The sequence below is a fragment of the Aulonocara sp. 'chitande type north' Nkhata Bay genome, linkage group LG11, assembly GCF_057382095.1.
Source record: "Aulonocara sp. 'chitande type north' Nkhata Bay isolate Kocher_YH1m ecotype deep benthic linkage group LG11, A_spYH_male_GT1.1, whole genome shotgun sequence".
NCBI classification, from domain to species: Eukaryota; Metazoa; Chordata; class Actinopteri; order Cichliformes; family Cichlidae; genus Aulonocara; species Aulonocara sp. 'chitande type north' Nkhata Bay.
Window position 1 is genome coordinate 31,134,266 of NC_141354.1, and position 25,538 is coordinate 31,159,803.

At 41.8% G+C, this 25,538-nt stretch overlaps 2 protein-coding genes across 2 annotated transcripts in view; both read right to left on the minus strand.

Moving 5' to 3' along the window:
* The window catches only part of LOC147319456 (FXYD domain-containing ion transport regulator 6-like), a 13,306-nt gene extending 7,599 nt beyond the window's left edge, over window positions 1-5,707 (minus strand). The window contains exons 1-4 of the mRNA XM_086312119.1: window positions 5,453-5,707; window positions 2,582-2,638; window positions 949-972; window positions 716-739 (exon numbers count right to left, since the gene is read on the minus strand). Coding sequence (XP_086168245.1) covers window positions 716-739; window positions 949-972; window positions 2,582-2,633 — 100 coding nt within the window. The 5' untranslated portion in view covers window positions 2,634-2,638; window positions 5,453-5,707. The remainder of the gene's footprint in view (window positions 1-715; window positions 740-948; window positions 973-2,581; window positions 2,639-5,452) is intronic.
* Window positions 5,708-6,342: 635 nt separating this feature from the next.
* Window positions 6,343-20,522, minus strand: fcgbp (Fc gamma binding protein). The gene is made up of 22 exons (XM_086312123.1): window positions 20,477-20,522; window positions 17,928-19,169; window positions 17,468-17,814; window positions 16,735-17,302; window positions 16,037-16,635; window positions 15,379-15,946; window positions 14,876-15,141; window positions 14,427-14,768; window positions 13,746-14,319; window positions 13,443-13,642; window positions 13,055-13,196; window positions 12,589-12,917; window positions 11,910-12,489; window positions 11,223-11,821; window positions 10,274-10,841; window positions 9,565-10,163; window positions 8,865-9,432; window positions 8,565-8,764; window positions 8,086-8,466; window positions 7,673-7,959; window positions 6,761-6,810; window positions 6,343-6,663 (listed from the first exon to the last, which is right to left on the minus strand). The coding sequence occupies exons 1-21, from the start codon at window positions 20,520-20,522 to the stop codon at window positions 6,801-6,803; spliced, it is 9,015 nt and encodes a 3,004-aa protein (XP_086168249.1). The 3' UTR covers window positions 6,343-6,663; window positions 6,761-6,800.
* Between the last annotated feature and the right edge of the window lie 5,016 nt (window positions 20,523-25,538).

A 25,538-nucleotide genomic window follows, 5' to 3' on the forward strand; every position in this document is an offset into this window, starting at 1 on the left:
TTGCAAATCAGTAGATTCCATTTTTATTTACATTTCACACACTGTCACAACTTTTTTGTTGTTGTTGTTGCAAATTTAGGGTTGCGTATACAAATGATTGTGGTACTTTTGCATTACAGTGCACTCATTCTCCACCAATATCTTCCTTGAGACAGCTCTGTTATTGCATCCGGTAAACAACAGATCACTGCTCTTAGGAAAGCCTATTCCTGTAGTGTAGCATTTTGATTATTTTAGTGCTGTGCCCAAGTGTATTTTAACAGGAAACACTTTGGTGGACCTTAAGTAAGTGAAGCAAATAGAAACACATGGAGGAAAAAGCGAGTTGGACAAAAACAAACAAAAAACTTTCCCCAGTGAAAATGATGCGTTTTGATCACCGTTTTAGTGGTAATTGTGTGGAATAGTACACTGTGGGCATGAGACAACTACCAAATAATCCCCTACCCTCGAGAACAAAACACAATAAAAGTGCATATAAAATGCAGATGTTCAGTCATTCTCTACACTCTGTTCCTTTGGGTCGACTAAAAAGCCGTGACAGTGCTCGGTATTTACATTGGATTTACTCCAGAAGCTTGGCCTTAGGGTGGAAGTTTTCCATCACTTTTGGAGAAAAAACAAGTGAAAAATGTAAACTCATCTCAACCTCCCAGATGTTTCCTGTGTGGAGGGTCGATCATTAAAAGCCCAAGTTCATCTGCTCAGCCCTCACCGTATTGAAAATCCCTGTCGTAGTCTGGAAGAAGAAAGCAAAAAAGAGGAAACAAATGAGAAGCAGATTTACGCACTGACACGCTTCAGCGAGTACTCACAATATGACATCAGTTCTAGAGCATTATTAACCACTATGAGCCTAGTACCAGTTTATAGTAAATGCTCTACAGCGAGTACTTAGATTAAGCTAATTTGACTTTCTAAAAAAAAAAAACCCCCCACAATACCCACCTTTGTCATCATCAGCTGCAGAAACTGTGAGAGAGAAAGCAAAGAACATTGACCTCTATTAAGAAATTCAGCAGGTTACATAAGTGCATGTCAGCAAATGAGAGGCTGTTGTTGGACAAAACTGGGTTGAGCAAACATCTGAAACAGCGCCTATTAATGAAGGTCTTCATTTTGTAGCTGGCTCCTTAATTAAAACAAAACAGAACAAAACACGCACGCATGGACATTGTTCTCATGGGAACAGCGTGTTAACACTGTTAAGACCCAACTTCAAATCAATAAAATCAGGATTAGAGGGGTTCCAGTTATTGGCAGGAGGACCAGTTTCTATTTAAGTCTCAAACATCACAAGAAATGTAGAGGATAAAATGCTCGCTAGCCCAGATATTTAAAAAAAAAATCCCGGAAAATAATAACTGTGCTTCTTCTACCCCAGTATTTTTATTTCATCGCCCTGTTTTAATCCGTGCTCTGTCACTAATGCGGGGAACTTCAGATCGGTCTGTTCAAACACCATCTCTGCCTCCATGTGGAGAAAAAAAAGTTGGCTGCAGACTTTCAGATCTACACTGTTCATTATAAGAAAGGAGAAAGCAGGCACTGTTTATGTGAGCGTCAGTGGTCCGAGTGAGAACAGTGTAACCTTGGAGGAGCACAAGAGAACGCTACATAAATACTTGTGTTAGGCAACATTTTGCATAATTAATGCGTTATTTTTAACGGTTATCATTAACAATATTCGACCATAATAGCCGATGCTGAAAGCACTGACATGATAAGGCAAGCGGAGAGTTATTAAAGAGTAAAAGCTTTCTGTTCTAAAGTTTAAGCTTAGAGACTTTTCTGACACTTGCTGAAAGAATCACATGAACTGCTACAAATAAGATTGATGCGGTTGAAACCCTGAACTCAGTAATATGTTATCTGTTCTACTGCATCCTGGCTGCTGGAGAGGAAGGGTGAAAGTCACACAGTTAACGCTGAGCTTGTTCTTGGGCAGTAAATCCTAATATTATTCTTTTTCCTCACCAAAGCAGAAACACATTCTATCATACCGATGCCGACAAGTCTTCCAAAATAAGGTCTAACCCAAGAGTCGGACATAAAAGTCAAAGAAGATCTGCTTAAGATCAAGCACAGCCGATGGCATGCGGGGTGCACGGATAAACAACTCTGAGACCAGAGCTTGCATTAACAATGGAAAACTTGGCAGCAGTCTGAATAACTGATTTATTCAAACTGCTGTATAAGGAAACATTTACACTAGTCTGACACGGCCTTTTCTCTGTGTACAACACCGGGGTGAAAGATTTAAGCTGATTTTTGTTTAAGTATGCAAATTATGTTAGACATTATAAACATCTGACCATGTTAAAGTGCCATACAATTATGCATGCAACATTAAACAGAAGCACATCGAACGTTCATGCTTCGTCAGTGACCACTCACGCAAACTTACCAAACACCTCCCTTCCAAATGCTGATCCTATTATACAGACACATCAGCTCATTTAGCATGGAAGGACTTAAAGCAAAAGCTAGGGAAAGGGGAAGCAACTGAAGAGGGTCATGCTTGTTTTAAAGGGGGGAAAGCACGTAATTCTGCTGAAGGTCTCGTGAAAAGAATACCCACCAAGCGCAGGAGCCAGCCAGGAACTGAATGCCACCAGTGTCACAAGATCCATTGTACCTGTTTGGAAAAGTCAAACAAGATTGGGCTGTGTCAGGATGTGAAATCACAATAACAGGAAACAATAAATGTCTTAACCCGATTGTACACAGTTGTAAACGCCCCCCCAAAAAAAGACAACTGACAAACGCAATTCAACTGGATTAATAACACACAGTTTTACTTTTCGTGTCTTTATTCAAGACGCCAACTGATTCCTCACAGTGCAGGCTGAAAAAAAGTAACTCAAACAACTTTCTTTATTAGCAACAACCTCAATCAGATGCTAGCCTGGAGAAGGAGAGGTATGCACTGGAGAAAACAGGAAGAAATAACACATTTGTGTGAATGAAAGACAGACAAGTGGGACAAACAAATAATACCATTTTAAGCTACAGACAGTGGACAAGAGAGGTGAAGAAGAGAGTGCAGGCAAGTACTGATTTGGTGATATTATTAGACAAAGGATGTTAACGATGGAGCTGCCAGGCAGGAGAAAAAGACAAAGGAGGTCCAAAGAGAATCTTTATGGGTGTAGTGAAGGTCATGCATAGGGTTGGTTGATAAAAGTGGATCCTAAGGACAGGGTAATATGGAGGCAAGGTAATCCGCTGTGGCGACCCCAAAGTGAGTAGTGGAAAGATGAAAAAGAAGAGCCTCAATCAGATGTTACCGGTAGCTGCTTATGAGATCGGGCAACAATCAAGAGGAATCTCGCAACGTTTTAGGAAGATTTTTGAAGCATTTTCCAGCTAGGGGCACCTCTTTAATGAGTTTTCTAAAATTCTAAGAGTTGTCTTGATCAAGGCATAATTTACACATCTACACATTAGAAGAACAAATTCTACAACCCTCATTTCAGATCTCATCTCCTTAACAAGAACGTCTGATTCCAAGACGATTTGGGAGAACTGATTACAGCAGATGCTTTTACCAGCCTGGACTTTTAGCGAATGTTTTTGTGTTCAATTAAGGCAAGTGAAAGATAACTTTTTGTGTTTCCAAAACATGCTCCAAGTTCACAGATGGTGTTTTTGTAGAACTATAGAAGCAGCCTGCTTACAACTTTGTGTGGTTATGAAGAAGCTTAATTTAATCTGAATGACATCTTTCTTCATGAATATCTGACATCCTCTAGTCTAAAATAAATCAGCTGCTCACACTGTTCTGCTAACGGAGAATCAGCCACTTTCGATGAAGTTCAGAACTGTTTTCACAATAGTCTATGGTTAAACTGAACTGAGTTTCACGTGGAAAATCATTGACACCATGCCTGGTAGGGAGACAATGCTCTTTCTCAGCTAGATGCCACATAACAGGCTCATGAATGTTTTCTGTATGGGAGTCTTAATACATAGTGCCTTAAATCTGGGTAAGCGAAGAGGGTCTATTTCAAGCGCAGCCCCTCAGAATATGGAGCTCAGCAGTGGAGGGGTACCAGGCAAGCCTGGTGTTGAGTTGCACTTGATATTTGGTCAGTGGATTTGGACTGGTTTTGCTGGGTCATCTACTTTACAAGTGGAGCAAAACCTTGGGGGAAGCATTACGGTCTATATATTACCTAGTACACTGGGATTCTCTTACACCCATATGTGTAAGGTTATGTTTTAGGTTATGATCTCACCAGATCCCACCCTTCATGATTGGAAATGGGCTGAAGGTCCATTCAAGACAGTATATGAGGCGAAATTTTGTTTGCTTCACAGCCCTAATTACCAAGAAAAAAATACCAAAACAGGACAACAAAAAATGTAATGCAGGTACGCAAAGCTTAGCTCTGCAGTCATAGAAAATCTAAGCCATGAAATAACATCTTTTGCAATGCAAAGATCAAAGCCTATGTTAGCAGAGCCAATGGCTCCCTCCCTGGCCCAAAGCACTGATGGGGATTCATGCATGACTAGAGTGGGGGTGTGAACACGAGCCTGGAGCCTGGAGTGGAGAGAAATGAACACTTCAACCCTGGGAGCAGGATTAACAACAAAGGCCTGCCAATCAGGTTTAATCAAACAAATACAGGGTGAGTTATTCGAACAAGTGCCAATCCAATAATCTTGTTTGTTAGCCTTCTGAGTGATGGAGAGGAATATAATGGGGAGACAGGAAAGAAGCCCGTAGAGCAACACGTAAAATGAATTATAATGGGTTATAATAAAGTGGGATTAACACAGACTGTTTGCAATTAGGAATAGGAGCTTGTGTTTTACATTTCACTTACATAAACCCGTTACGGGGTATATTTAGACTCCAAACAGACTGCATCACCATACTTCCAAGGAACAACACTTGAGGTTTTTTCCTTTCGTAGTTTATTCTGTGAGGTATAGTCTGAAAAACTATGATATTCTGACATCTGTGCGAGTTGTCAACAATTGAAGCCATTCAGATTGTTACAGATTAAGTGACATTTCACAAGTTGTTGGCCACAAACTCACGGCTCAGCGCAAAAACGAGCCTCCAGTGAACTTGGCACGTAGAAGTTAGAGCAAATTTATGAGCAGGGAAAAAAGGCTTTCATAGTGCACAGAAGCATTGCAGGTATATGCAAAGAACGCGTAGGCGTGAGAGAAGCATGAGCGATGGCTTATCTAATTAGACGGTCACATGGTGGACGCAGGCGTTTAGTTGGGGGTGGTGGTGGAAACAACGTTGGAGAAACCAAGTAGAAAGACGATATCTTTCTAAGAACATATCTACCAATCAAACGCTGCTGACACAGGGTCCTGTTTATATGCGTGCAGAATCTATTTAATATATTTGTACCTGCATTAATATGAAAGTCGTGTTCAAGGAAACGCATTCATTTCAGCAGAGCACAAGTCAAAGTGAACTTACCGTATATCCGCCTCCTTGAAACTAATGTGAGTTGAGACTTTTCGCTCAGTGAGCTAAACTTTACTTGGAGGGGAGGAAAAAAGTTTCCCTACGTTAAACACGCACAAATAAATAAATAAAATGCATGCAAAACCTTCTATTATGACTTGATTAAAAATGAAGCCGTCTGGGTTGCATTCTGTGTGGATCGTTCACCATTCCCGCCTGGACCAAGTCGGTTTCTCCTTGGTCTTGCCTCAGGAATGAAAGGGGGAGGGGGAGGCGGGGTGCCACTGAAGTTACTCCCAAAAATTACCCAGGACTGCCCCGCTCACAAGTAAACAACGCAGGCAGAGCTGGACTGCAGCGCTACTGTGAGAGGACATCATCATCATCATCATCATCATCATCATTATTCCCACGCTCTTTGTTGCCAGCGCCTCTTGTCAACATGTATTCCATAATGAACTATTAATCACGCTCATTTCTCCCCACTGGCAAATAATAGCCACAAACTGCACGGAACACAGTGAACTCTTTGTTCTGTGCTGCAATTTCCAGGCTTCAAAGAGAGGCTCGGTGCAATTAAGCAAATAAACACTAGATGGCCAGGGCAGACTGTCACTGTTGCAGTTTTCTCTCAGCTACATGAAAACTTTGTTCGCGAGGTGTTTTTCCAAGTCAGAGTGCCAGCTTTCTGTCCCCTGACAGCAAAGCCTGGCCGGGGTGGAGGAAGGGCCCCCCTCCCTACTCTAAGGACCTTTAGTACATATAGGTTTCTTATAATGGCATTAGGTTAGCATTACTTCTATTACATGTGCAAAATGTCATGTTTTTCCAGTTTAAATTGATACAGGTTGCTAGAGCTTCTCTAGAGGAAACACGCGAAGAATCACAAACAACCCACATACTGCAGAGAAAATATCTTTATTTAGCGGTCAGAACAATGTGTTTTTTAATAACAGACACATATTAAAAAGTATTGCAAGACAGGCAAGACAGGCAAGACATAATGGGAAAGGAGATGGAATAATTTTCTCCCCCACTAGATGGAGATATTGGTCAAGAATGAGCTCCATGCCTCTTTCGCCCCTTTCTTTCCCTCTTTTTTCTAAACCCTGGGTAAACAATAGAAGGCACAATCACCAGGAAGCAACTTAAACTATTCCATGAATCAAGACGAGGTGCTGAAGCAGGTTGAGTAAATCTGTGAACAAGCGAGATTCTTCATCCTGTTTAAGAGGGGAAGAAACATGGACGTGAGCCACTGTGCAGCTGTTTTATTCATGAGCAAGCATCAGTTAATATCTGAACTTTATATTTTATTACCTGTTAACCAGATGCTTTTGTCGGAACAGGACCAGCATCTCTACAGGCCACTGCAATGAAAACAAAAGGGAAAATGAACTTATAAGGAGACTGGAGCAAAGGAAAGTCGTGTCCACTCGGGCACAGCGGAAATTACGTGTGATGACTTTGTACATGAAATTTGTGTTTTAAAAGAACTGAGGATTAGCACTTGTTCTTATTAGAGTTATTTTCTTGTGTTCTCTATGGACTTGTTGAAAAAAAAAAGCCAAATAAACGACAACTCTGAAAAACTCAAGTCAAGGGAGGAAAGAGACGGACAAAACTCTGCTCTCCAAAGAGGTGACTTAAGGCTAGGACACAAAACTAAACATGAGGGCTCAAATTAATATTGCACCCAGATGAGTCTTAAGTGTCCTTGGATGACAAGCAGTGATTGGATTGCAAGCTTGGTAGCTTTTGATGGCCATGCCTGTCAGCCTTACCTGCTTTTTAATCAGTAATTACCACAGGGGATTCTCTGGCATTTCTTAATTAAATTGGACCAAATGCAATTAAAAACCACACTCTCATTCCCTTAAAAGGGCTCTGTGGAGTCCTTGTTTAGTTCTTGCTGTTAAGAGAATAAGCGGTTGAATGGTCATAGCACCTTCCCATCTCTCGCTGATCTGTACTTGATTATTTCAGTGGTCAAATTAAGTTTGCAGTTTGCATAATACGGGGAAAGATAGCATTTAAGATTAAAAAAATAAACCCTCTAACATGGAGCCAAATAATTAAAAGTTAATATCTGGAGCTCTGGATCACTATGAGAGTAAGTAGTGAAGCGAAGGCTGATCCTGTCATAGCACTAAGTGTAGTACTATATCTTCCCCTTTAACCCCCATATATTTATACACAGGAAATGCTGCAATGTGTCTTTAAAATACTCACCATCTGGAAAAGTCCCCAGCGCTCCAGGAGCCGACAACTACAGACACATCAGTTGTGATTTTTCCATCTGCTGTCGTCATGTCATCTTTGGAGTCGTTATTGTAGTTACCACAGGCGCCGCACATTTTACCAGACAGGCTACTGTGAATAATGACGGTGACCTCCTGAGAAATAGAGTAAGTGACCCGCACAGCGGACGCCCTTTCGATGATCAAAGCCCTCTCTGAGATTTGGACAGAGAGTGTGCTTGTCACTTTGCTGGGAAGAGACACTTTCCTGCCATTTACCTGAATGACACAGATAATGGAACATAACTGTTATTATTATGGTATAAAATGTCTATTATTATCTAATATAGTATAAAACTGAGCTCAAACCAATCACATTCAATTTTTGCATAAAAATGTTCTCACCCAGGTCACGTGTTCGCTGTTCACTGCCACGATGGTATCGCTGAAGAACACATACACACTGGCAACAGTGGGAGCTGCCCCCTTGTTGCAGACCCTAACGTCCACGACCACACGGAACCACAGCTCAGCGCTCTCGTCACACAGAGACGCCACTTGGAAAGCGCCCTGTGCTCCTATCGCGCCTGACATACCATCAAAGGAGCTTAGCTGGCCATCACGGCTGACGACGCATTGGCCCTGCTTCAGGTGGCAACCCCTGACTCCGTCTCTGATATCGCAAACTTCCCCACTGGCACAGGACAGCTTTTCACACTTTACCATACCAGAGGCCTGGCACACACACTTTGACTTGCAGTCGTTGTCCACCAATTCTTGGCCCACCTGGGAAGAAGATGTTAAAAACTCATCATACAGAACTTGTCATAGCTCTATTCAGGTGTTAATTCAGTGACCAGAATATAGGGCTAGTCAGTTTTTACCATCAGATATCTGCCGTTGTACATACACCCACAGTCTTCCAGGACAACACACTGGACACCATTGAAAACGAAGCCATCATCACACTGGCATCCTTCAAAACAGCCCGGAAAACAACCAAACGGGGTAACAAAACTGGCACATGTCCCACTACAGGTGTCGGCACACAGCTCATAGTGACTGTGTGGAGGGCATGATGCAGCTAGAAGAGAAAACAAGGGCAAAAAATTTGTGCCTGAAATACAGAGCACAGATGAATACATGAGCTAATCTTCAGCTAGAGACTGCTGTGTGTTACTTACGGCAGAAAGAGTTGCTCCTCCACTGCTGGATTTGAACTCCTGCACTCTGGCAGGCCAAAGCGTAAGCCTGCACACTGTTACACAGAGTGTCTTTGTTGCCCCCCACAGCACAAACATCAAACACACAATCCGACAGATATACTGCTGGGTCAATGACACTGTGGCAGGCTTTGAAAGGCCCATTAGGCGCACTGATGATGCCGCAGGAGTCGGATTTTCCATACAGGACAGCTTTGGCCTGCTCACATTCTGGGCACTGTCCTCCACAGCCTCCACATATATACCCAGGTAGGTCCACCGTCCATGCCATCCCAAATTCATCAACGTTTTTGGCTTGTTTGCCACCAGGAAGAATGAAATCATCACCACCGTTCTTGTTGTAGTTTCCACAAAGACCACACATCTTTCCCTGGTATGTAGAGGGAACAATCACCTCAACATAATACACAGTGTCATAGAGGACTGTCAGTCCAAAGGCTGTTCGAACAATTATGTTGCGACCTTCCTGGGTTATTTTGAGACGCCCATTCTCCAGGGATAGCGGAAGGTTTAGTAGTTCATCATCCACCTTAAAGATCGAGACAAAAAAAAAAGAAAAAAAAGAAGAAGATCGAGACAAAAAATCATTTTTGGGGAAAAAAATGAGAAAAAATACAAGACATATTTACATAAGTATGTTTGATCAAGATAACAAACTCACAAAGACTTTCCAAGGCATTTTCTGCTGGATGTAAATGGCATAACCATAGACTGACACTGCCACTGACTTCGTCACAGCCACCTTTCCATTTCCAAACTTCTCATTCCCCTGAGTGACGGTGAACGGCGTCAGCTGACCTTTGTCATCATCACAAACCTTGGCCAGTACATAGACACAGGTACCCTGGAAATCAAACCTACGTCCATCAAAGGAAATGTAATGAGGATCACCGGAAGCCACACATTTGCCTTCCCCCTCTGGATAGCAGCCTTTCACTCCATTTACAAGCTTACAGATTTCTCCTGGACGGCACTTGGCCTTTTGACAAGACACAGCTCCATTGTCCCCACAAGTGCATTCCTCTGCGCACTTGTCTTCAGAATAGAAGACGTCTCCTTTTTGGTAGTACTGACCATCATAAGAGCACCCGCAGTCCTTCACAGGCACGCAGGTATCCCCGCTCAGGAGGTAGCCTTCGTCACACTCACAGCCTTCTGAACAATACCTGTGGCAGCTGGTAACGGGGGTTAAGCTTGCGCAGGTGGCTGGACAACCCGTGGCACACAGGCTGTAATGGCTGTTAGCAGGACAAGCCATAGCTGTGGGATGGAATGAGAAGATGGGAAAGCAAAGAAGGTAAAAGGTAAAAGATATTTTGAAACAAGAGACTTAATAAAACAGGCAAAAAAAATAAATAATTCAAACTCACGACAGAAGCTTTCTGCTCTCCAGGAGTAGATGGTGACTCCAATGCTCTGACATGCAGAGGCATACACTTCCACAGCATCGCACACTGATCCATGGTGCCCTTGATATTGGCAAACGTCAAAAACACAGTCCTCCATGTAAGGAGCTGGGTCCACACGGCTATGGCAATCTTTAAAGGGCCCTGCCTTGTCTGCAATAATGCCACAGTACTTGTTGGCTTCATACACTTTCTTCTGGGAGTCTGAACAGGCTTGGCACCACGGCCCTTGGCAGACTGATGAGCAGCCTGGTACAATGGCCACCTGCCAGCTGTCCCCCAGCTGTCTTTCATTAGACGTGGTGTTGCCGTTGGGCATTGTCAGGTCATCCTGAGCTTTGTCATTGTAGTTACCACACAGGCCGCAGACTGCACCCTGGTAGGTGCTGGGCAGAGTAACGGTCACTGTGCTCTGCCAGTCAAAGGTCACCGTGATACCAGCAGCTGTCTCCACTACAGCTTTCCAGCCGCTGAGGGACACCATCAGCTCGTTATTGTAATTCAGTGGCAACAAAACAAGCTGCCCGTCGAGCTGAAAAGCAGAAAACGAGGGAAGGAGAAGGGAATATTTTTAGGAGCTTATAAATTTAATAATTTTGTGGCCCTTGCTAATCCACTCTAATGTGCAGTTAAATCTTGATTTAATTAAGTCTGCCAGGATCAAAATTTTAATATGCAATTAAAGACATATGCAGAAGAGCATGAGGGATGTCAGAATTAGTACAATGACAAAAGGCATTATCATCCAACGATTTGAGGCTCAGAGTATCTCTTCTGTTTTTTATTTTCAATAAAGCGACTACATGCTGTGCCCTATTTCCTTTTCTCCTCTAATAGCTGCACAAAATGCATTAGGCATTCAATATTTTATTACATCGCCTATATGCTTCACATTATCCACATCATCACTTACCAAGACTTTGTAAGGGTATTCTCTGCTTATGGTGAGAGTGATGCCATATATGGAAAATTTGACGGTGCTTGTGTAGGACACGGCCTTGCTTCCCCGGTGGTCATTCTGCACAGTCACCTTGAACGGCACCAGCCCAGGCTGCTGAGAGCAAAGCCCTGCCAGCTGATATACACACGTGCCTTGGAAATTATACCTGCGGCCATCAAAAGTGCGGTAGTGCGGGTCACCTGAGGCCGAGCAAGTGGCGTAACTAATGGGTCGGCAGGCGCGCTCTCCATCCACTACAGTACACTGCTCTTTGGCAGAGCAGGAAGCCTCACGGCATGCCACAATGCCCAGGGTCATATCACACTCGCACAGGCGATGGCAAGCTTCATCATCCCAGAACTGCTGTCTTGGTTTGTAGTAGCGACCCTGATATGAGCAACCACATGTTTTTGCAGGTACACAGACGCCGGCGCTGAGGACGTAACCCTCGTCACACACACAGGTCTCCACACAGGTCCCGCTGCAGACCTGCTTTTCGCCAGTTAATGGGCAGGATGGCTGACACGGGCTGGCGCAGTCTTCGTAGTGGCTGTTGCGCGGACAGTTCATCGCTGGTTATGAATTAAATAGAGACAATCAGAAAATAAGAACTACATATTTGATTTGAATCATTAGACGAAGAGTTTTTCAAATACTTACGACAGCCAAATTTTGTTCTCCAGTTCTTGATTATTATTCCTTCGTCACGACACTTATCACTGTAGGAGGCCAGAGCCTGGCACAGCATCTTTTTGTCCCCCTTGTTGTAACACATGTCATACACACAGTTGTTCATGAAGGCCTGGGGGTCCACCTTTTCATGACACTTCTGGAACAGGCCGCTGGTCTTGTCCGCAAGAGCCCCACAGAACGCCTCGGTTTTATAGAGCTTAACATCGTCGTTGTCACAGGTAGGGCAGTTTTTCTCACATGTGTCCCAGCAAGGATGTTCCTTGTCCTGTTCAGGTGCTAGCCAGCTCTTGCCCCACTCAATGACTGAGGAAACTGGTTTGCCTGCTGGATTTAGCATTTCATCAAGAACATTAGCGTTGAAGTTGCCGCACAAACCACAGACCAAGCCAAAGTAGCTGCTGGGAAGCTTAATGACAAGGTACCAGTTCCAGTCATAGGAGACAACCAGACCAAAATCTGTCTCCACCTGTGCAGTGTTCCCTCTTTGTAACACTGAGACTTTACCATCACCCAAAAGTACAGGAAGATTCAGCAGCTCCCCGTCCACCTTTAAACAAAATGCACCAGAACAATGGATACACACATATATATATGTACTGTACACAAGCAAATGTCAAAAGTAAGCAGGCAAGAAACTGAAACTCACCATGACTTGACCAACTTGGTTCTTCTGGATGGTGATCTGGTAATCGTACACAAACACATCTACATTTCTGACGTAGGAAACTGCTGTGTTGCCTCTGTTGTCATTCCTCTCAGTGATCAAAAATGGAACTAGACCATCCAGTTCGCCGCACGTCTTAGAGATGACGTACTTGCAGGTCCCCTGGAAGTCATAGTTGTACCCATCAAATGTGTGGTAGTGAGGGTCGCCCCAGGCCCAGCAGGTGCCTGTGTATTTGGGGATGCACGTAGCCTCGCCCTTCTCAACTCGGCATGTCTCCTGTGCCCGACACTTGAGATCTTTGCAGGGATCTGCAATGGATAAATAAAGAATAATTTTCAAATAGCTCTTTAATTGAACCCTAATTATTCAAGTTACTGTATTTTTTTCATTTACCAGTAAAGATTTATCAAATGGGTAAATACAAAATACAGTGTTTGTGTCTTGCCTGTGTTGTAACATGCCCTGATTCCGTTCTTGACCATGCATTTGGTGTCTTGAGGACAGGAGTGCTTTTCACAGATGAGGCCTTTTCCTGGATTACATGTGCACTTTCTGTTACAGTCTTCCTCATACACAACATCACCAGGCTGGTGACACAGAACAAGGTTCATTAGACATGGAAAAAAAAAAACTCATTAGAAACTAGTGAGAAAACATTATTTCATGCCTAATCAGCAATTTAAACACTAAAATTTTAAGAGCAAATCAAAAACCATAAATCAAACATCGAAATGTCCACCACTCTAGAGAAAAAGCATTATTTCTATATCAGTATTTGTTAAAGCCACTTTGACACACAGAAAAACTATATTATTGTAATTCCTCAGTCATACCTTATAAGTTTTTCCATTCTCATAGCATCCACACTCAATCTCTTTAACACAAGTCTGTCCATTGAATAAGAAGCCAGCATCACAGTCACAGCCTTCTGTGCAGTTGGAGGGGCACTGAACAATCTCTGTGAGGCCAGCACAGGAGGCGGAGCAGGCTTCAGCACACACTTCGTAGTGACTGTTGATCGGGCATTTCATGGCTGAAATAAAGTATCACAAGAAAAGAGAAATTATTTTAGAGATGAAGCCAAAATAGTATTAAAAGGGTATAATAAAGATGAATTTGTGAACTTCATGACTTACGACAGAAGGAAGGCGTTCTCCAGTTTTTGACATCGGCTCCTACAGCGTGACAGTTAAAGGCGTAGGCTGCTACGCTGTCACAAAGCACCTTTCCATCACCATTGGAAGCACACAAATCAAACACACAGTCAGCAAAATATGGCTGAGGGTCCAAGATGCTATGGCAAACTGCAAAAGGCCCGTTGGGATTGGTCATTATACCACAGTAGGCGGACTTTGAAAACACTGCCTTGAGAGCTGGGTCACATTCAGGACAAGAATTCCCTTCGCAGCCATTTTCACACACAACATTGGGAATGGTGACCTTCCATGACTTTCCAAACTCATTCACGTTATTGGTAAGCCTACGATTGGGCATCTCGAAGTCATCGTTTCTGTCCCCGTTGTAGTTGCCGCACAGGCCACAGACCTTACCACGATAATTACCAGGTACTGTGACTGTCACTTGATAGACCAGATCATAAGTGACAAGGAGCCCAAAATTGGTTGCAATAACATAACGATTGCCTTCTTGATAAACTAGAATGGCTCCATCATTTAGATTCATAGGAAGGTAGCTCAACACGCCATTTACCTAAAAGCAAGACATCTGTGTTAGTGCAAGAAATAACTCCACATCAGCATTTGTATCTACATAAAAGAAGTAATTACAAATTTCTTTAAAGTAGGCCAACTACTCACCAGGACTCCAAACATATTGTTCCTCATGATGAGAGTGAAGCCGTAGACCTCCACGGCAACCAGCTTGGTTACAGACACCACCTTTCTGTTCTTAACCCTGTCCCACTGCTCATTTTCTACCTGAACGGAAAAGTCCACCAAGTGGGTACCTTCCAGTCCACAACTCTTGGACAGTGTATAAGTGCAGGTCCCCTGGAAATCAAATTTTTTACCATCAAAAGTGAGGTAATGGGGGTCACCAGCAGCTTGGCATACACCCTTGCCAACAGGGTGGCATTTTTGGACACCATCTTCTATTTTACACTTCTCATTAGGGCCACATGTGAACTTCTTGCACTCAACCTAGGAAACAAACAAACAAACAAACAAACAAAAAAATCCAACCAGGTCAGTAAAAAGCTTCATCTAAATGATTAATCTTTACTTTTCCCTCCTCTAGTTTCCTTTACCTCTCCTCCTTTTTTGCAATTGCACTCCTCCTCACATTGCCCATTGGGATAAAACACTTCTCCAGTTCGGTAGTAGCGGTTATTGTGAACGCAGCCGCACTCCGATAAGGGAACACATGCATCTCCGCTAAGGATGTAACCATCATCACAGGAACAGCCCTCCGCACACTGAGCTTGACAGCCTTTAGGAGGAGTCAGACTTTGGCAAGTCGCAGGACAGGCGATTGCACAAATTTCATAGTGGGTGTTGGTGGGACATTGCATCGCTGTATACAAGGGACATAAAAGAGCCAATTCAATTTAGAGCACAGAAGCAGGCAGCCATTAGAAAAGGTACATAAAACCTGAGGGAAAAGAAGAAAAATTCACTGAAGTGTGTAACATAAAAAACAAGACAAACACTGTTTATTCTACCTTTTCCTTTTTTCCAATTCATGAAAAATATACTTATTAATTAATTATTTTTCAATGGAAATTATCTATAAAATGAAAGCATTTCTCACCACAGAAGTGAACCGTTCTCCAGTTGTACACATTGGCCCCTGCAGCCTGACAGGCAGATGTGTATGCTGTAATAGCCTTACACAGCACGTCCTTCCTGCCCTTATATAAGCATACATCATAAACACAGTCTTCAAAAAAGCTAGCTGGATCAACCTTGGCGTGGCAGTCGCGGAATGGCCCTTTTGCATCTTTTACCACACCACAGAAATCATCTTTTTCATACTGAACTTTCTGATTAATGTCGCAGTCAGGACAGACCCCTTTACAGCCTTCGACACAACCCGGGATCTCAGCCACTCGCCAGCTGGTACCGAAATCTACTGGCGAAACGGGTGTTTTACCATTTTTCGGGATCAGGTCATCCTCAGGTTTGCCGTTGTAGTTGCCACAGAGGCCACAAACGGCACCCATGTAGTTGCTTGGTAGTGTTACAAACACGGCACTGTCCCAGTTAAAGGAAACTTTCAGGCCAAAATCAGTTGTGACGACTGCATACCAGCCACTCTTGTAGACAGATATCTTTCCCTCCTCCAGGGTGATAGGCAGATTGACCAGCTCGTTATTCACCTGAAGCCAAATGAAACATTCAGTTTGGTGAAAATAGGACCACAATTCACAGAATTAACATTGTCATATTAAACACTAGGTACTTCTTACCATAAGCTGGCCTTTGTGTGTCTTAGTAATGATAATGCTGAAGGAGTACACCTTGATCTCTACTAACCCGGTGTAGGCGACCACCTTGCTGCCCCGGTGATCATTCTGCACTAGGATTTCAAATGGCACTAACTCTGGGTCCTTGGAACAGAGTGCAACAAGCTGGTAGACACATGTGCCCTGGAAGTTAAATTTCTTCTTGTCAAAGGTCATATAATGGGGATCACCAGTGGCCTGGCAGGTGCTGAAAGACAATGCTTGGCACTTTCTTATGCCATCAACCACTTTGCACTCCTCCCCGGTCCTGCAGCCCTTTTCCTCGCACTGAACCTGTCTGCTTCCAGCTACACATTTACACCATTGCTTGCAGCCTTGGTCAGCCCAGAATGCCTCTCCGGGAGGAATATATCGACCCTCATAGGTACAGCCGCACTGAGCAGCAGGAACACACTTATCTCCGCTTAAAACAAAGCCTGCTTTACAGGTACAGGTCTCCACACAAGGGCGTTTGCATTTGGAGGAAGCATTTGGGTCCGAACATGTGTCAGGACAGGCGCTGCCACAGAGCTCATATTGGCTGTTTGCTGGACATTTGGCAGCTTTAGTGAGAAAAAAAGAATAATGTAATTAGTAATTCTAACAGTTAATGAAAAATAAATGTCGCTTAATTAAATTGTTAACTTAGTTAAATTACTCACGACATTGTGCCTTCTTCCTCCACTCTTGAACCTGGACCCCAGCAATCTGACAAGCTTCAGCATAAGCCTCCACTGCACTGCAGAGGAAATGTCGCAGACCACCTCCCATGCATAAATCATATTTACAGTCCTCTATGTATGGTAGTGGGTCAATGATTTTATGACATTTGCTAAATAGGTCAAGTGCAATGATGCCACAAAACAAGTCACTCTCCCATGTTTTCATCAGGCTGCTTTCACAGTTATCCAACCCATCTGTACAGCCATCTCTGCACTGAGCTTCCCCAAGCCCTGGCACCTTCCAGCTCCTACCAAAGGCCAGAGCTCCACCTGCCTGTGCGCCAGAGGGTGTGGTAAAGTCGTCACTGGGATTTCCATTGAAGTTACCGCACAGTCCACAAGTCTTACCAGCATAACTGCTGCACAAAGTGACCACAAGCCGTTGTTCCCAATCATAACGGACTGTCAGACCAAAATCGGTCTCAATGAGCACAGAGCTTCCGCTCTTATGCATTCTCAGTTTGTCATTATTCAAGGTTACTGGCAAACTCCACAGAATATTGTCAATCTGCCCAAATGAAAGATGAAAAGAATTATTTACTACACTGCATTTTGATAAATATTATTTTGAAATAATAAATAATAATAAATAATAATAATAAATAATTAAAGACAAGTCAGGATGTTTGAAAAATTAAACAGCTTTTTAGCAGTAATAAATTGGAAGGCTTACCCTCACACGCCCAGTCTCGGACCGAACTACTGTGATGGTAACATCAAACACCTTCACTGTGACCATGGCAACATATGATACCTTGAGATTTCCTCTGTGCTCATTCTGGGCGAGGATCTCAAATGCAGGGAGACTATCACCCTTGTCACAGTTTTTAGAAATGACATATGTGCAGGTACCCATGAAGTTAAAGTGTCGTCCATCAAAAGTACGGTAGTGAGGATCTCCCACTGCCCAGCATGTTCCAGGATTTTTTTTTACTGGAACACAGGAGGGACGGCCATCCTTCATCTCACACATCTCATTGACCCTGCAGGTGATGCTGCTGCAGGACAGAGATGCACTTCCTGTTAAAAAAAACAAAACAATAATTACTCACATCAGTCTGCTTAATAAATGTGAAATATTACTGGTGAAGGAGTGGGGGGAATGCTAAACATCAATACTGTGTGCTGCTTACCTGGCTGCACGCACTGTCCTAGGGACCCATAACCGTTCATCTGACTGAATCCTATACTGTAGAGAGCAAAAGGCGAACCTGAGCTGGACAGGGTGTGTTTGTTGTTGGTAGGGCTTTGGTTGTAGGATATTTCTGCCCAAGAGAACTCTGATCCTTCAATCTTTTTCCACTGCACATCACGAGGCAGCTCTGTATTATCCCAACGGAGTGTTGCTGCTGCACTGGTTTGTGCTACAACTAAAGCTTTGTTTTCAAACCCAGCTAGAGCCTCAAATGAGTAGGAAAAGCAGAAACGGTCTGTGGATATTACATTCGTCAAGAAAGGGTCGTAGTACAGTAACCAGCTATGTTCCACACCATTGAAGAGCAATAGGACCTGGATGCCATGATCAGCCTGAATGGACAGCGCGTCAGGATTGTGGTACTGGATCTCTATTGTCTGCCCTGTGCTCAAACTCAAATCATCTTTACGTTGGCCATTTTGGACAGTGACACTTGTGTTCTGGGAGGCCTGAAGGTAGACACTATCAAAATTCTTCTGGAAACTCAGGGGAGGCATGACGAAGCTTGTTCCCCAGCTGCTTACTGGCAGTAGATGCTCATAAACATGGTTGCATTTTGCGAATCTCCAGGTACAAGTGTGACCACTGAAAACGGCAACAGGGTGTTTGGAGGAAACTCTGGTGCCTGAAAGTTCATATGAACTCTGAAGCTGGACACTCTCATATGGCTTGAGGTTTAATACCATTTTGCTGTTTTGATCGTAGACACGGTTCTCAAACTTGATTGCCCCTTGTGGGAAGATCTCAACTTCTTGGGCCTCTTTTCCATTTGTCACAGAGAACTCTTTAAATGTTGCATAGGGGGTTCCAGGAGGTGTAAAGATGAAATATTCTGTACCCCATTCACTGACTGGATAGATCACAGATGTATCTGCTGTGTACAGCTTGTAGTTGAAGGAGGTTACAGTCACATCTGCGGAGGCTTCAATACGCACTGTATTGGAAGACTTCGTGCTACCATACATTTCAACGCCATCGGGGAGACTGATGGTAACCACCTCTCCAGCATTTAAAGTTTTTTCTTGCTTGAAGCTTAAGGGAGGTACTTGCACTGTCACTTTAGTATTTGCCTGAATAGCAGTGATGTGGAGTTGATATTGGGGAGTGTCATAGTGCTGAAGATAATTCTGTAGGAAGGAAAGGGCAAACTCCCTCCCTGCCCATCCAGCGCTAGATGGACCTGGGAGAAGGTGAGAGAGCAGGAAAACAGCAAAAAAACACAGAGTAAGAGCTTTTCACATTCTCAGAAACGAAAAAGGCAGGCATCATCTTGTGCATGATGAAAATATGTCATAAAAGCGTCAGGAAATTAATGAGACAGTTTTTGCCAAAGCAGTCAAAGGATTCTCAGGCTGGCAATACAAAAACACGGCTTGAGAGTTCTTGGATAGCATACAGATTACAAAGAAACAATATGACACCAAAGAGAGAGCGGCTGAAAAATGCCTCCATTTCAAAGTTACAAAAGGCTGGGATGAATGCTACTCTATAATGAATGGATAGCTTCTTTCCTTGATAACAATTGTCAGAGATTTAGACGAAGGAATAGTCACTTGACTGCTTCTCTGGAGCACTCAATAAGTCACTTGCGCAGACAATATAATTGCATAATGGAAATATTATCAATATCTGCGCTTTTGCTGTGAAAAGACCACATTCTGGGCTCAGTCAGGGCCTGAGGGATTTAGATTACACTCCTGTTTCATCCATTCAGTTTTAATAGTGCCAACTCAATAGCAGCTAAAGGTAAATGCTATTCCCAACAAAAGCAAATTTCAATTTAGATGGCTATCCTTTATGTGCCGCACTCTCAAATTCTTTACCTGTTTAACATTCTGCCTCATTCACACAAACACCTAGTGTGGTGACACAACAATGCTTTCAAATCATGAGACTGGAATCTTGGATAAATTGCTTCAAATTGAGCAAAAAAAAAAAACAAAAAACCCCAAAAAACCCAAAAAACAAATTGAGCAGTTTCATTCTGCAAGGTTTGTGTGGTTTGTATCCTGAGATTCTTAGTTTTCATCCATTTTTACGAGGTAATTAATTTAAGGTGACTGGAATTAACACACAAAAAGAATATATAAGAATATATATGTATAGTTTTCCATGAACAATTGAGTGAATTGATTCTTTGCAAGAACTGAACTGATTTCCTGCTTTTATAGTAATATTTGAGCTGGCACAATGGACTTCTTTGAGAAGTAGAAAATTAATCAAGCATTCAACCACTAAAAATAATTTTTCTGTTCAGGAAAACAACTAAACTATAATTAGTAACTGTAATTTGGCATCATAGTAAAAAAACAACAACATTTTTTCAGCTGTTTTATAAGCATTTGAAAATTCATGGACAACAACAACAACAACTATATTTTAGAATTAAAAATATAATTGAAATCTACGTGGACACACATCTCGAATTGAGTTGAAGAAAAGAACAAATGTATCCAAGCAAAATGAAGAATGACCAAATATACTTACAGCTGAGTAAAGCTGCCAAAGCGCAAAGTATCAACAGGGCTCCCATGGCTGAAGGAAAGAAATTCTTGTTTTAATTGCTGAAAGTTTTCTGAGTTATATTATTTAACCAGCCTGAATCTTAAAGAGCCCAATGCTTACCTGCTTCGAGCAATGCTTGGGATGATAGGTCTTTCACCTCGATCTTTTTATAGCCTAATGGGCAAAAGCAACAACCAATAAAAAAACACGAAATGTCCACAACTCTATCAAAACAATACCCTTCCTCTAAAACAAATTTAGGCAGAACTTGGTTGACTTGCTGTTTGTTAATATGGGTGTGACGTCTAATACAAACTATAGGCCCATGTATGGAATGAATCATTTATATTTTACTGTGTGAGCACACTTTGGTATCTGTCAAGAATTCTTAGATGTTTTTAATGGTCTCTGATAAACTTTTATTAAAAAAGAAAGAAAGAAAGAAAAAAAAGTATGTTTTTTTTAAAGTAACTCTTGTTCTCATTTTCTCTTACATAAATAATAAAACATAAAGCTTGACCCCATTTTACAAGTTTTCATCAAAATAAAATCTAGTGACACTCAATATCTAAACACTGAGAGATATAGGCTAATTTTATTATCAGCTGATATCCAGTTGTATATTCTGGTGTAACCAAACAATATAATCTGTTTTAGATTAGGAAAGGCACGAACCTGATAAGGCCAAAATCACTGCTTACCTTCAAAGTTACTCAGATCTCTTGATAATAGAACAACTTTGAACAATACAAAAGTACAGACAGTGTTTATATACTATTTTTTATTTTATTTTAATGTTGATTTCTGATGTTACAGTTGCTTTCTTATTTTTTACTCAGTTTATGTCTATAACAATGATCATAATCATCATCACAATGGCCAGAACATAAAGTGCAGTAACTGGCAATGATTCTTTCACATTGCTGTGGAGGAACCTTGTCCCACTGCTATCTGCTAAACTGTTGAAATCCAGCCATATGGGAGCATTTTCAAGCATTAACTGACAAAGCATTGTGATAGGATTTCAGTCCGGACTTTGACTGGGCCACTCCAAAACCTACATTTTATGTTTTTCAGAAGTGGACTGGCTTTTGTTTCAGATCAATGTCCTGCTGCATAGCCCAAGGGTGCTTCAAGGCACTAAATAAAGACTGGACACTACTTCAGGATTTTCTCATAGACTACAGAGTTCATAGTTCCATCAATTACGACAAAGCACCCAGATCCTGAAGAAGCAAAGTAGCCCCAGAACATCCATATTACTAACACATTTTTTATGAATTGCTGTGTTAGTTTTACATCAGATATAACAGGACTTAAACCTTCTGAAAAGTTCAGTGTTTGTCTCATCAATCCACAGAATATTGTTCTAAAAGTCTTGTGGATCATCAAGATCACTGGAGTCTCAAAGCCTTGTAAATGGCCTTGCAACCCTTGATACATGTCAGTGACTTTGTTTTGTTTTTTCAGTTCATAGGATAATGTGTCCCTTTTTGAGCTCTTTTAACCTACTTCACTTTGTCAAACAGGCTCTATTTAAATGATTTATTGATTTCACATATCTGGCAGTAATAGGTGTGGCTAGTGAAAATTTTACAATTACTTTTTCGCACAGGGGCATATAGGTTTGGATAGCTTTTTTTTTTTTTTTACATTATTAAATAAAGTCAACATTTAAAAACTGCATTTTCAACTAACATCAAAATTTGTTTTTATAAAATGTGACAAACCAAACAAAAAACAGATCATGGGCAAATACTTTTTTATTGCGGCACTGTATTTTTTATTAAGATAAGCAGCTAAGAACACTTTTTCTTCATTTCTCAAATGAGACGTTCTGACCATGTCCAAACTGCTTCTGTCCACGACACCGTATACTTTAAGGAAGTTTCTCATGAATGATGTGTTCTTTGTAAAGCTTGCAGATTGGGTGGATGATCCCATGGAACTGAGTCAACAATTATTAAACTAACATTACTGTAATATGGATATAGCTGGGCGAAATGGGAGGTTTCTGTTGGTTTTGTGTGTCACTCAAAGAATAACAGTGGGCAGTGAAGGGTGCAACAATTATATGTGATAGAGCAAAAGTAAATATAACTCAGAGCTCAAAAGTGTACAGTAGAGTTTGTTAAAAAAAAATCTAATACTCAAATATTTAATTGGTGATCAGGAGGTCTTGGGCAGGGTCAGAGAAAGCCTTGTTTCGTTATTATAGACATATTGTTGGACTGGGTATAGGTGCGCCCTCACTGTTTTTTCTTCTTTTTCAATAGACCTGTTTTAACACTACTGACAGGTCCTCTTTTTTGATAAATGTCTCGGGGTTCAACTGGTAACAGTAATTCCAATATTGTGTCAATATTAGATTATGGCAGACTACAAAGACATTCAGTGCATATGGCATCCAGTTTTGCTGCTATAAAAATGTTATTATGCTATTATATTAAGTAGGTAATATGATATGATTGTCGTGGAAAACAAAACATACCAGGTTGGAAAGTCATGAAGGAACCAGACCTGACAGAACTGAGGATTGAGGTACTTAGGATTTCTGGAGACACTACAGTCTTGGGACCTCTGATTAATCCTTCTTGACACCAAACTATTTGAGCAATGGGTTGCAAAAGTTGTTTTTTGTTTGCTTGCTTGGTTTTTTTTAAAGCTTACATGTTTTTTATACCTTTTTATGTGTTTGAAATTTGGCCAGTTTTGACCTCATAAGTGGTCTATACTGAATATAAAACTACAGAGCTAATTAACATGTTGTCCACTTGTCCACAAAAAATATACACAGACATGATATGTCTGGTTCAGTTTTACAATTTCCTGAACCCCTGATTTTACCTCTATTTAACACATTGATGGATCTAAAATCCATCAAACTAGAGACAAATTTGACCAACAACAGCATCAGCGGGCAAAATTTAGTAGTACCTGTGCAAGAGTATAAAATATAATTTTTAAAAATGTTTTTGATTGAAAAGTCATCAAATTTCAGGCTGGAAGAATGACATTTAGGGTGTCTGTGAAGGTTCTCAATGGTCCAGGTCATCTGCGGTTATGTAGCTTGGAAAGAAAAGCGTCTGGATTTCTTTAAGTTGCTTGAAGACGTTTCACCTCTCATCCGAGAAGCTTCTTCGGTTCTAAGTTCAAATGGTGGAGAGTCCCAGATTTAAGCCCTGTAGGAGTGTCCCCTAAGAAGGACATAGACCCCTATTGATCCTCTACCCAATCACACGAGCCAAGGTGTGAAAACGTATGAAGGTCACATTCAGCCAGGGTTTCAGGTGAACTCATTGTGAAACCTGGCCCCAGCCTATCATGCAATTTCCTGAGGTCAGATGGCCCAGGATGTGAGTGGGTGTTAAGGCATCTGGGAAGGGTTCTCAAAACTGGATTATAGATGGCAGACAGTTGGTGTCTTAAGCCACCGCCTCGGTTCAAAGATGGTCGTTCACAGTAGACACAGATGGCTTCTTTCACTTCTCTTTCAAACCATCTGTCCTCTCTGTCCAAAATATGAACATTGCCATCCACGAAAGAGTGACCTTTGTCCTTTAGATGCAGATAGACCGCCGAGTCTTGTTCCGCCAAGGCGACTCTTCTATGTTGTGCCATGCGTTTACAAAGTGGGTCTTTAGTCTTTCTTCAATGTACAGGTCTAAGCAATCCTCATTACACTGAACAGCATATACTACGTTGTTAAGTTTGTGTTTAGGAATTCTGTCTTTGGGATGAACCAGTATTTGTCTGAGTGTGTGAGTGTGTGGCTGGGTGTGAAGTACACTGGGATGTCGTGCTTGGAGAAGAATCTCCTGAGTTTTTCTGATAAACCGGCTACATAGGGGATGACAATGTTGTTGCGTTTGTCTTTCTGATCCTCCCTAGTTGGTGTCTGATCTCCACCATTTGACCTTAGAACTGAAAAAGCTTCTTGGATGAGAGGTTATTTAGGGTATGTTTACTAATGTCAAATGTCAAAACATGTTTCACCATTGAAAGGTTAAATATGTTTAGCAGCTAGGATAACAGAAAGTATTGCTGTTGTTTTGACTTGTTTTGCTATGACTATTTGCATATTACCATACCAGCACTGACTATAACAACTACTACCCAGTTGGGCAGGTTTCATACAACAACCATGCAGTCACGAAACTTTACTGGTGTGCAGCCAAAGAAGCTTGTTTGAAGATTGGTGTGGTCTGAGTCAATTGATTGCAGAATGTCAACATGTGGATGGACGTTGAAGCCGGCATGTGTTCCCAACACAGAATAAAAGTTAGTTCGCTGATATCAAAATCCCCCCAAATAAGGCTCTGTATAGGTATGGAGCAATACGTGTACAGTGCCTTAATTTCAGGTGGCTGTGGCTCAGGTGGTAGTGTGGGTTGTCTACCGATTGGAAGGTTGGTGGATCAATCCCCATTCCATCCTATAGTCTATCTGTTAAAGTATCCATGGGAAAGATATTGAACCCTGAGTCTCCCTCGATGCATCCAGGTGTGTGTGTGTGTGAGTGATTAGATCAGTGAGAATTATAGTAGAAAGTCCTTTGAGGGTTCAAACTGAGTTGAATGATTTCATATAAATACCAGTCAATTTTGGTCATGGACTAATTGACGATCCATGCAAGACAATTTAAAACGATGGCAAATCTTTTAGAGAGATTCACTCCACATGGAGCTCCTGTGAGGGGCATCAGATTTCAGTTAAATGAGACAACATTCACAGTAATATGTTTTAACTTTAAAATGATGGTTTACAATTAAAAAAAGCATCTTTGTTTAGTGAAAAACCTTAGCACACATTTAGAAATAATCTCATTCTATGCTAACAAGCCTGTAAATACATACAGCAACATATGTTTTCTGTACCATTGCTTTAAAAAAGTCCCTGTTTCTGCTGATCCAGCCAAAAACACCATGTACCTGAGTTTTTAAAATCAGAAATGTGACATAACGAGTTGCAAAAGTCTTTATAAAAGGCACCACGGTTTCATCTGTATTCCTGTGGCATGGCCGGCCGTACATGCGTCCAGTGC